General features: G+C 43.1%; 1 protein-coding gene across 1 annotated transcript in view; it reads left to right on the plus strand.

Annotated features, from left to right (window-relative positions):
* Cac (calcium voltage-gated channel subunit cacophony) overlaps nt 1-13,370 on the plus strand; it is a 209,774-nt gene that overhangs the window by 44,517 nt on the left and 151,887 nt on the right. The window contains exon 2 of the mRNA XM_076797555.1: nt 7,046-7,291. Within this exon, the coding sequence (XP_076653670.1) occupies nt 7,047-7,291 (245 nt within the window). The 5' untranslated portion in view covers nt 7,046. The remainder of the gene's footprint in view (nt 1-7,045; nt 7,292-13,370) is intronic.

Consider the following 13,370-nt stretch of genomic DNA (forward strand, 5'->3'; position numbering starts at 1 on the left):
ATAATAGTGCTAATTGAAATCTTTCTTGATTTGTCCAACGAATCGTGTTTCTCGTATAGGAACCGCTTTGTGTTGAACAATAGGGAATTTGCACACCATCGATGCTTGGACTCGTTTCAACCGGAAAAATGTGACGGATTTGCTGGTGAGCATTTCAGCGAAAAATTATTCAAAATAATTATTATAAATTTTCCACGAATATCGTGCAGATATAAGGGCGTGTCGCGAGTGTACGAGAATTGTGTGTACGATGATCGCGTACGACGACACTAAATTTCACCAAACACTAGCTTCTTCATTTCGAAGACTTTCACTTTGCAGTCGTAGAAATTATTAATTTTCCGTCTGTCTCGCCCCCTTTATTACCTCCTCCCGTACTTTTTACGATTGTCCCTTGTAAATTTGTTTTTCTCCCCGAGCGAAAGAGGGTGGAAACAGCACACACGAGGGACAAACGCGAGCCACCGTCGCGTCGAGCTGAATTAATGAAAACTGAACCCAACTGACGATAAAATCCATCTCGGAAAGCGCCCGATGGAAAAACTTTGCTCCGTTCCCAGCTTCGATGGGACGTCGACGACATGTGATCGAACGGGAAAGTTCTGTAGGGATAGGCCTGTTAACCCTTTTTGATCCTTCAAGAGACTATAGAGTCCAGAATTTCCATAAGACAGCGTGTCTTCTTAAGAAAATATTAGTTTTATTTTTCAACAGAATGGTATTGTCTTAAATGATATTTCACAGGTCTTGAAGTGCCCTTTAAATTCCAATAGACAATATCAATCGATTAATTATATTCTACAATTGCAATTCTTTCACAAATAATTATGGAAAATGGGAAGGTTTCATTTGCAATGATATGTACGCAAATAATGGGAGTCGTGAAAATTTTAAATAAAAAATGAGCAATATAGCGAAAGCGTGAAGGGAATTGCCAATAATATTATTACGTTCTACGATATTAATATCAATACCGTGCAATTTATGACGAAGTGAACCGAAGTTCCAATGTTAAATAAAATACTCCAATATTGCAAGGATGGATCTTCGCATCGTTCCTAAAATCAAAAAATATTCGAAACAATTGAATCCCTGGGAAAGCGATGGACAAGCCTGGAGATATTCGAAGAAAGGCCCCAAGACAACCGAGCTAAAAACAGTGGACCGGTGTTGTGTTTTAGGTTCGGATCAGATTCGAATCGACGCCGACTCAAGTACGCGGATTTTCTAATTAACCGGAGCTTTGTGCGTTTTCCGTTTGAAAATGATGTAGACCCCGGGCGAGGGATGCCACCGGGATGCAAGGCGGGTTGATAGAACGGTTCCGCTGCATCCGGCAGCTCTCGGATCTCGTTACGAGAGAAAGAGAGAGAGAATGAGAGTGAGAGAGTTCCCTCGATCCCGAGCTCGCGAAATAAATTCTGTTGGAAGATTCGTTCCCGCTCGTGCTCGTCCCGATATTATCCGATGCAATTTAACGTCGGCGCTCCCCGAACAAAACGCACGCAACGCCCAACAAAACGAATCTCCCTGTTTCGAAACGGTTCTACCGGCACGCGCTGTTTAACTGGGTTCCACGGTAAAAAAGGCTGATTAAAATGAATTCGGGTATTCGGGTGAATTTGTACTAGATAACACGTAACTGGATTACCGAAGTACATAGCGAGCAGCAAAGTTTGAACCAATCGAACGATTTGATCAGAAAATGCGGCTTATTTGTGTCTCTGTAAACAGTGATCAAGAATGGACTGTGGATCTCGATGGAAAATAAACATTGTCTGCGTCAATTGCACCAAACAGAAGTCAAGCAGAACTGCCATTCTTTCTTTTATAATTTTATTATCCTCACCGTAACACATTGATATTCCTAAACTCTTTTAATCTGTTTACTGTCTTAAATTGCACCCGCTCAATTTTGTCTCAAATGCATAAAATCCGCAGGCTGTGTTTCTCGATTCGAAAAATATTTGAGAAAATTCGATGGAAATCAATGCACTTGTTATTTTCGGAATATTGTTGCGGGGAATCTGCTGCGCGATGAATGACTCTTGAAGAAATAATAGAGGAGAGAGGGCCTGTTAAGAAATTGTTATATAAACTGACGAGAGGTCGCGGAACAAGCGTTGAACGATGGTTTCTACGCAGGCTCGTCGCATCGCGTCGGTCGTGTCGGTCGCGTCACTGTTATTTGCTCGGGAGAATTAATATCTGGCTCTGTCGGCCGAGCGAAATTAATTTCGCTTCGTTACTCGCGACGTAACGAACTTACGTCGTTCCGACGCGAGTTGACGATGGAATCGTTGAATCGACGCCGGTCGATCCGCGATTTTACAACGGCCACGCGTCGATCCGACAAGAAAGGACATGGCGGAAATCGAAAAATTTCGACGAACCTACTTACCATCGTCAAGCTACATTTATTTTTGAAGGGCGTTTAATTTTTTTACGCGAAATTAGACTATCCAAAAAAAAAAAAGACAGAAAATAGTGTAACAATATTCTGAAACTTTTCTAACGATTTCAAAATTTTTTCCTGTTCGACAATTATCGCATTGCATCGAAAGGCTTTTTCTATCGGAAAAATGGGAACGATGCACTTGTGTACTATGTACCCCTCACAGGTAACTAATTACCGAAACTACAAAGTGATATGAAACGCGTTCATGAAAACGTGGGAGGGGGGAATAAAAATCTCTGTGACAACGATGCGGGGGAATTAAGCGCGGAGAGATGCTGCCTGTGGAAAGCAAAGCGAGTTTAGTGAGTTGGAAAAATGATTCCACCGTTTACTGCGTGACTGTGCGAGTTGCAGTGTGTGTTTGTGTTTGTGTGTGTGGGAGAGAGTGGTTGGTTCGTTTTCGGTTCTCTTTAGGAGAGCTAAACCGCCATGGGTTCAGCCGGTGAAACGTAATAAGGACAAATGGCCAGGACGAGGCTGTATAAAGAAACCACGGAGCTGCTGGAATAAATGGAACACACTTTAGAGGAGCCTCCGGCCCAGGGAAATACATAAGGATAACAAGGGCTCGCGTGGCGACATAGGACAAGACCGAGGACGGAATTTATGGCGGCCGTTGCGCTTTCTTACGTCTCTTTCCACCCTTTCTCTTTCGTGCCATTTTAATAAATTAAAATTGACGAGTCGTCGCGACAGCGGACTCGAATCGCCTCGGATCGATACTCACGCAACGAGAACAAATTTCTGTTCAGGAATAGTAATGAAGATCAGATATTGCATGGAATAAAGTAAATCACGTACATTGGAAGTATCTTGTTTCTAAAGTTAAGCTTCGAATGAAAAAGGTTAAAAAATTGGCTAAATATAGTTGTGGATGGTCTTGCGAATTGTATACTTGTGAAATAGGTCCGCCGTCCGAGGGTCAAAGTACGGTGAAACATCCTTTAAAAATGCACTTCTCCGAATGCATCGACTGCACCGTTTTTCTTTGATCCCGTAGAGTCCAGAACTTTCACAATGTTGCTAAAATATAGACTTTGAAAAATAAACTCGAGACTGAAGACACAGCTGTTGCATCATTTGGTATTGCTACCCAGTAGTCGTAGACTCAACATCTGCGTCATTGACTGATTTCAACGCAATTAGTTCTCAGACTGCAGCTGGAAATAACAATTGTACGTCCCAAGCATTGTACTCCGCGATGCATTGTACTTGAACACAATTAATTTCACTGAACGTAAAAAATATCATCGAGTGGACTCAACGTTGGCAAAGTCTGTCGGTCTCCAGCATTTTAATATTTCATACGGTCTCAATTTATTTTAATTGAACGGTGCAGGTTGGTTGTAAAATGCTTGAAAATATTCCACGATGTTAAACCGATTTAGTCGGCCAGTTTATAGCCAGAAAATTTACATGCACCGTAACAATTATTCCTCGAGCCCTTTGACTAAAAATTCCGTTAAAAATCATCAGCCAGTCAGGTTAAATTCGAAATGTGAAAGTCATTTGCAAGGAAATCCGAATTTTATTCAACCATCTTTCGAAGAAATAATTTTCTCGTGTTTATCAAATACGTCTGACCACAAACCACCGTTTCTACTTACCCGGATCATTACAAGTTCCTTTTACCTGCTTAGTTACAAGTACACGTTCGTACATAATTAGCGAATGAAGGTCTACAAGCTAATTAGTCGGTGTAACTGCAGACGCAAGTAAAAAAGTTCACCGATAGTCGGGCGCCGACCACGTCTACTTCGGTGGCACGCGTGTTCGACGAACTTTCTCTTCCCGGAGGCGGACTCTCAAACGAAAAAATTCTTTCGTATACTTCGACGCGTTTCTACGTAACGCTGGAACACGAGAAAATGGTGGAAACTGTACGCAAGACGGGAATAAGTTTTCCAGTTTGAACCGCGGTCGGAATTTTCCCTGGACTGTATCGAACGCAATATGAATTCTTTTCTGCGATTCGCGGAGGAAATACGGGAAAGTAATTGCGCAAGCAGTCTCGACGAAGTATACCGTTTCTCGGATTTTAGATGATGTTTGTGGGCCTGCCGTGCTATAAACTATAACCGACTTTATATTTTACAATCAGTTTCTTTGGGAGCCCTTACGAACGCTGTGATGGAAAATTAATTTGGTTGGTGGACTCGAAATATGTCGATCACTTCCTCCGGTTAATAATATTATATTAACGAAAACAAAGACACGTTCAACATGTTTTCTTTGTTTAACGAAACAAAGTACTAAAATTTGCTTCGCGTGTTTACCTTTCCATAATTCGCGCGGGAAAAAAAGCCTACTTCACCGGCGTTTCGCAGTATCCTAGCTCCTTAACTGGAGCAACGAGCAACTTCGAACCACTTGTTAGTAGGCCGCTGTCTGACTGTACACGAACCCTAATCACTTTCGATAGCGACTGGCACGGCCCCCGACTGAGTTACGGTCGGTAGATAAGTAAAGTTTCGCACACGCAATTATTCATTTCTTTCGACGACCACGCTAACCCACGCAATACTTTTCCCAGGAAAATCATTTGCTCGTTACACGAGCCTTGTCTAGCTCGACTAGTTATTCTTCCTGGCATTGATTCTGCCCTGGTGGTCGTCGGTTGCCATAACTGAACCTCGTGGTCTTCACTCAACTAATAAAGAAAACCATTTGCATCGTTAGCGTGTGTATGCGCGCTATTTAAAATAAATAAATAAATAAATAAATAAATAAATCGTCTGTTGTTTTAGTAGACCGCGGAAATAGAAATTTTATAAATCGCAAGAGGCTGGGATCAAGTAGGAATTATGATCGAACGGTTAGACGTGTGTAATTAGACGCCTCTCTGAAATTTTCGGAACAGCTGCAGCTATTGATTCCGTTAAATTCTGATTCGCGAGCGGAGCGCTAGAGATCCATGCACGCGAATTAATTTGATGAAAGCTGTGTCTCGAGTATTCGGGCACAAAGAGGATCCCCGCGCGTAACGAGCGATTTTTCAGACGACGGTGGAAAAAGCCGACGGGAATCGAATAAACGAGACGAGGAGCCAGCCGGCCCCGTAAATGTACGCAATGATAAATAAGAGAAACGCCGTCGACCACCACTCGACGGTAATTGGACTTAGCGAGAAGGTAAAAAAAAAGCGTCTCGATGAGGATCCCTCTCCTTATGTGGAGAAGGGGGGAGAGGAAAGGAGGGATGGGGTGAGACATAAAAACACATAGGTGTACGTAGAAGACAGTGGAATAAACGAGAACGAGAGCTGGATCGCGTGACTCGTCGCGCTTCCGATGCCTCGGCCGATTAGGCCAGTCAACCTAACCCAATTAACGAGAAACTGTTTCCCTGAATTTCTTCCTAATCCCCTATTTCCACTCCTCCTTCTAATCAAACGCGCTGGATGTGTGTATTCAACCTTCTATCGGCGTATTGGGTTCATTTCGACCTAGATTCTTTCTATTTTTACATTAGGTTGCCGCAAAAGTTTTTTTTCTCGCAACGAGGAAGCTTCATATTGCTAAACAACGCATATAACAGCGCGATAATATAAAAATGTGGAAGAACGTTAACAAAAAATTATTTTTTTCGGACAAAAAAATTAAAACAAATTGCAGGGACTGGGGGGTTAACATTCGTTGATGGGTTTGTTCCAAGTGTTTAGGAATTCTGTAGGACAGGTGCATAATTTATGCCTTGTTTCTGGCGCTTATCTTCTGCGCACTATGAATTATTAATGTCTCGAATTGAATTGTCTTGTAGGGATTATGCCTTGAAACCTATAAAAGACCACGAACTCTAATCAAAAGCATTTCAATACATCACAGGGTAAGTTAATTTGAAAAACTGAAGTCCGCTCGCAAGGGAAATACATTCTTATTGAACGTTTCCTTTGAGCTTCTCTGCAGAAGTAATTATTCTCCCGTATTTATAAAGTGTTTGGCCACAGAACACCTTTTCTACTCACTCAGGTCGTTATAAGTTCTCTTTACTAGCCTCTTCACTAGAATGAAGATCTACTAGCCAATTAGAACGTGCAACTGCGGGGGCAAGTAAAAAAGTCAACCGAAAGTCAGACAGCCATTAAATGTCTCAGGTGTCGAATGAGTTTTTCGCTAAGACAACAGTTGAAGGGTAACAGTAGTTCTAGAACTACTCTTTCGAAATATACTATGATATAATAAATCATTTTCTTATTGTTTTTAAAAATAAATTGTTCACTTTCCGAAGAAAAATCTTTGTTTTATTTGTATCTGGTCTTATTATAAAATCAACGAAACACGATTTTAAAGTGCGTTTTTATTAAAGAAGTTTTATAGTTAGACAGTAAAAGTAAAATTAACCCCACACGGAGCAGGGAGTGACCTTTATTGACCCGGTTTGTGGCGGCTCAAAAAGAATAGTGTTCAATTTGCTAGATGATGGGCCTTATAGAAGGTTTAGTTGCAGAGGTAAGTAGAAAAGTCAACGAATGGTCGGTCAATCGATGACTACCACGCCTGTAGAATGAACTTTCGCAATCAGCGCAATAGTTAACGTCTATGTTCGTACATAGACACATACTTAAATGGAATTTCGTTTGTTTTGCAGGATGTTGGGCGGCGTGGGAGGCCGTCACATGTCTACGCGCCGGCGAGGCAGTAGCTCGCTGGTGCGTGGAGGTGTGGGCACCGCAGGGTACAGTGGATCAGGGGCTTCTGGGAATGCCAACAACGATGCGGTTGTTTTACCACCGGATGCGCAGAAATATGCCGCCAGGAGACGGAGGGCAGTTACCACCAGCGATCACAAGAGCTGCGCCCTTGTGCAGACTCGCGTCAAGTTTGGTGATATCATGTGAGTCCTTTGAGATCAGTACCGAAGGCGGTACAAGTAGAATAAGACCTGGTAAATGTACATGCGAGTTATCTCTCAATTTGATACCAAAGTCGGTACAAGTATAATTCACTTTACAGAATCCGCGTACACTTACGTGTTAAATAATCCCTCCGTTGATAACAGAATAGCGGCTTCATTTATAGTTAACAAGTACAGATTCTAAACAAGATGTTAACAAGATATAGATTATGAGTAATACTGTGCCACAAAAGTAATGATCAAGTTTACAAAGAGCAAATAAAAAACTAACAAAAGACACAACTAATTGAGGTATTGTGCAAAATTTGAAGACAGCGCCAATTCTTGCGATAGTGGCGCCGCGAGGGGCGGAATCTCGAAGATTCGTTCCGGAGTGCGAACAGCGCCGAACCACGTAGTGGCGAAATGCCTAAACTGTTCGTAAAACGTTACCGACAGTCGGTAAAAGATCGAAAACCCAAATGTCGTTGACAGTAACATCCCGAAATTTACTACCAGCGATATCTAGCGGTTGAATTTGAACTAGTTGGTACCAAAGTTTGCCTAACAGTTTCAGCGTCTCGTCACTTCGCGAAGTGGCGTTGTAGCACCACAGACGAGGTATAGGAGTAGACCAATCACTATATGGGGTTTTGTGTCTCACGATCTGAAATACCGACATCGTTAACAACAACTAGATTTCTTACGCCCTCTACGCTGACGAACGATAAATGTTCCAACTAGATCCACGCGAAGTTTAGACCATACTCCTATAATAAATGGAAGGACCTCCGATCGAAAGAATACCAATTTTAGGCAAAAAATATCAATTTTAAGAAAAGGAACTTTTGAAAAGTTCAGAAGCAAATTTCAATTACAAATCCAGGAAAAAAGGTGACAATGTTCATTGAATGACAAAAACTGTGTTTTTCGGTTAGTAATTCAAAGCAGCTTACCAAAAAGCTGAAGGTGGACCAGGGGAAAACAAGCTAGCCTCAAGTAAATTCAGACACAATTCAATTAAATACACAAGTTTTTATAATTAGTAATGTAGGATCTCGGGAAAAATGAGGGCACCACCGCCGGGAATCGAACCCGCGACCTCACTGGTGGTAGCCGATCGACTAACGCGCTCACCCACGGAACCCTCCCGTTCTTCCCGATCTCCCACATATTTTTGTTCTGGGGGTCCTGATCCCACAGTAATACTTAAATTCTATTTTACAATGTTATCGCAAATAATAAATAAGCAGCTATTAGCTCGATATTATTCTCTATTTGTAAGATTACTAGAAGTTCTTACAAATAGAGAATAATGTCGATTGCCCAGGTCTCACCACGAGGAGGTTGCTGCACAAGAGACCCGAAAGGAAGCCAGAAGGAATTCAATACGCTTCCTTCTGACTCCCTTTCTTACAACGACGATTTCGAGTCTTACAAACTAAATTTCGCAGGGTATGTCGAGTAATTATTGCGGAGCAAAAGGTGTGAATCGGAGAAGAAGTCTCCGATCCACGAGGTATCAAAAACGAATCAGGCAGAAGGCTCTGATTCTTTCGAAGAAAGAAACAAAACCGAACCAGAGCAGAAGGCTCTGGATCGAGGGTGACGCGACGCGTACAATGCTTGCAGAACCAACTCCAGCCAGCACCGATACCCGACGTGTCCTCACGAAGAGCGATGGTCGAGAGAAGCGTTCAAACGATACCCTAAGTTTCCCCCACCCACCTGTCGCCAGGCAACGACTAGCGTTGAGGCGACTCGGGTGGACTTACGGCAGGGAGGATTTTACACGAGTGAACAGGTCTCTCGTACATCCCTCTCAATGGATCTACGCCGAGCACCGGTACCAACCGGTCTGGTACATACAAGCAAGGTCCGACACAGCAGAAGGCTGTGTCGGAGTCAAAAATCGAACCGAGCAAAGTCAAGTTAGGGCAAAAATTACTCGACATATATACAATACTAACAAACAACCTTAATAAGTAACGCACGAACTTAAGTCGAGCAATTATTGTGAGCAAAAAAGAAAAGAACTAAGTCTAACAAGTCTCTGCAGAATGACAGAGAAAATAAAAATGGAGCAGAAGGCTCAGATTTACGAAAAAGAAAAATGAATGAAGCGAACCAGAGCAGAAGGATCTGGTTCGAGGGTGACGCTACCAACTGGTCACAGCAGAAGGCTGTGACCCAAACCAACAAGCGAAACTAATAAAGTGATTCTAACACAATAATTGCTCGACCACTAATACGAACTTATAAATAATGTGATGTCTTCTTACTATTGGTTGTCTTCGTTCGACGATTATCATGTTGAACTGTTGTGATTTAACTGAAACAGACTAATAATAATTAGTCACAAAATGAAGGAACACCGAAGTAATCGATGAAGAAACGATGACCCCGTACACGAGTACGGCCTACCTACCACGCACAAGAGTGCGAATCTAACCGGCTCACGAGAGCCAAACCTAACACCAGCTCACGAGAGCCAAGCTAACCCCGTACACGAGTACGGCCTACCTAACATGCACAAGAGTGCGAATCTAATCGGCTCACGCGAGAAATATTAACCCCGTACACGAGTACGGCCTACCTAATATGCACGAGAGTGCGAATCTAACCGGCTCACGAGAGCCAAACCTAACACCAGCTCACGAGAGCCAAGCTAACCCCGCACACGAGTGCGGCCTACCTACCACGCACAAGAGTGCGAATCTAACCGGCTCACGAGAGCCAACCTAACACCAGCTCACGAGAGCCAAGCTAACCCCGCACACGAGTGCGGCCTACCTAATATGCACAAGAGTGCAAATCTAACCGGCTCACGAGAGCCAAACAAACCCCGTACACAAGTACGGCCTACCCGACAAGAAACTAAGAGTAGATGAAGTCAGAACTTCACTCTACTGAGGTGGCGCTTCGGGGCGCCCCGGGTTCGCCAATACCCGTACTCACCCACAGCAGTGAGTCCCTGAGGGACCTCCGTTCGGAGGAATACCAATTTTAAATCAGACAAATAAATTTTAAAAGAGGAACTTTTGAAAGTTCAGAAGCGATGCTTCATTGGAACGATGATCAATTTCAATAAAAAATAAGAGTAACGAAATTGGGACGCAACGACCTACAAGCTCGGGGTGCCCCGAGTTCGCAAATACCCGTACTCACTCACGGGCCCCACCCGTGAGTGAGTCGCCGAGGGACCTCCGATCGGAGGAATACCAATTTTAAGCCAAACATAGCAATTTTAAGAAAAGGAACTTTTGAAAAGTTCAGAAGCAAATTTCAATTAGAAATCCAGAAAAAATGTACGGTGTTTATTGAATGAAAAGGTATTCCGAAACAAAAAGTATGTGTTTCGATTAATAATTAAAAGGAGCTGCCAAGAAGGCGTAGGTGGGCCAAGGGTAAACAAGGAAAGCACAAAGGAAAGCAGGAAGGACCCTTGGCCCACCCCGAGCAAGTTTAAAATAAATTCAGACACAATTCAATTAAATACACAAGTTTTTATTATTAGTACGTCTTAAATTTTATTTCACAATGTTATCGCAAAGTATAAATGAGCAGCTATTAGCTCGATATTATTCTCTATTTGTAAGATAATAGAAGATCTAACAAATAGAGAATAATATCGATTGCCCGGGTCTCACCACGAGGAGGTTGCTGCACAAGAGACCCGAAAGGAAGCCAGAAGGAATTCAATACGCTTCCTTCTGACTCCCTTTCTTACAACGACGATTTCGAGTCTTAGAAACTAAATTTCGCAGGGTATGTCGAGTAATTATTGCGGAGCAAAAGGTGTGAATCGGAGAAGAAGTCTCCGATTCACGGGAGATCAAAAACGAATCAGGCAGAAGGCTCTGACTCTTTCGAAGAGAGAAACAAAACCGAACCAGAGCTGAAGGCTCTGGATCGAGGGTGACGCGACGCGTACAATGCTTGCAGAACCAACTCCAGCCAGCACCGATACCCGACGTGTCCTCACGAAGAGCGATGGTCGAGAGAAGCGTTCAAACGATACCCTAAGTTTCCCCCACCCACCTGTCGCCAGGCAACGACTAGCGTTGAGGCGACTCGGGTGGACTTACGGCAGGGAGGATTTTACACGAGTGAACAGGTCTCTCGAACATCCCTCTCAATGGATCCACGCCGAGCACCGGTACCAACCGGTCTGGTACATACAAGCAAGGTCCGACACAGCAGAAGGCTGTGTCGGAGTCAAAAATCGAACCGAGCAAAGTCAAGTTAGGGCAAAAATTACTCGACATATATACAATACTAACAAACAACCTTAATAACTAACGCACGAACTTAAGTCGAGCAATTATTGTGAGCAAAAAAAAAAGACTTGAGTCTAACAAGTCTCTGAATAATGACAGAGATAATAAAAATGGAGCACATGGCTCAGATTTACCACAGCAGAAGGCTGTGACCCAAATCAACAAACGAAACTAACATAGTGATTCTAATACAATAATTGCTCGAGTACTAATACGAACTTATAAATAATAAGAAGTCTTCATACCACGTTGTCTTCGTTTTATGTGGTGTCTTCGTTCGCCGATAAATTTTGTCGACTGTATTACTCACTCTGAAACAGACTAATAATAATTAGACACGATTCAATGGTGGAACCGAAGTAAAAGAAGACGACGAAACAAAGATGAAACGATGACCCCGTACACGAGTACGGCCTACCTAACATGCACAAGAGTGCGAAATCTAACCAGCTCACGAGAGCCAACCTAACACCAGCTCACGAGAGCCAAGCTAACCCCGCACACGAGTGCGGCCTACCTAATATGCACAAGAGTGCGAATCTACCCGGCTCACGAGAGTCAAACTAACCCCGTACACGAGTACGGCCTACCTAATATGCACAAGAGTGCAATTCTAACCGGCTCACGAGAGCCAAACAAACCCCGTACACAAGTACGGCCTACCCGACAAGAAGCTAAGAGTAGATGAAGTCAGAACTTCACTCTACTGAGGTGGCGCTTCGGGGCGCCCCGGGTTCGCCAATACCCGTACTCACCCACAGCAGTGAGTCCCTGAGGGACCTCCGTTCGGAGGAATACCAATTTAAAACCAGATATATAAATTTTAGAAGAAGAACTTTTGAAAGTTCAGAAATAAATTTCAATTGGAAAGATGAACAATTCCAATCCAAAATAAATCAAACGAAATTGGGACGCAACAACATAAAGGCTAGGGTCGCCCCGGGTTCGCAAATACCCGTACTCACCCACGGGCCCCACCCGTGAGTGAGTCGCCGGGGGACCTCCGATCGGAGGAATACCAATTTTAAGCCAAACATAGCAATTTTAAGAAAAGGAACTTTTGAAAAGTTCAGAAGCAAATTTCAATTAGAAATCCAGAAAAAAATGTACGATGTTTATTGAATGAAAAGGTATTCCGAAACAAAAAGTATGTGTTTCGATTAATAATTAAAAGGAGCTGCCAAGAAGGCGTAGGTGGGCCAAGGGTAAACAAGGAAAGCACAAAGGAAAGCAGGAAGGACCCTTGGCCCACCCCGAGCAAGTTTAAAATAAATTCAGACACAATTCAATTAAATACACAAGTTTTTGTTATTAGTACGTCTTAAATTTTATTTCACAATGTTATCGCAAAGTATAAATGAGCAGCTACTAGCTCGATATTATTCTCTATTTGTAAGATAATAGAAGATCTAACAAATAGAGAATATTATCGATTGCCCGGGTCTCACCACGAGGAGGTTGCTGCACAAGAGACCCGAAAGGAAGCCAGAAGGAATTCAATACGCTTCCTTCTGACTCCCTTTCTTACAACGACGCTTTCGAGTCTTACAAACTACATTTCGCAGCGTATGTCGAGCAATTATTGCGGAGCAAAAGGTGTGAATCGGAGAAGAAGTCTCCGATTCACGGGAGATCAAAAACGAATCAGGCAGAAGGCTCTGATTCTTTCAAAGAAAGAAACAAAACCGAACCAGAGCAGAAGGCTCTGGATCGAGGGTGACGCGACGCGTACAATGCTTGCAGCCCAACTCCAGCCAGCACCGGTACCCGACGTGTCCTCACGAAGAGCGATGGCCGAG

The sequence above is a fragment of the Halictus rubicundus genome, chromosome 12, assembly GCF_050948215.1.
Source record: "Halictus rubicundus isolate RS-2024b chromosome 12, iyHalRubi1_principal, whole genome shotgun sequence".
NCBI classification, from domain to species: Eukaryota; Metazoa; Arthropoda; class Insecta; order Hymenoptera; family Halictidae; genus Halictus; species Halictus rubicundus.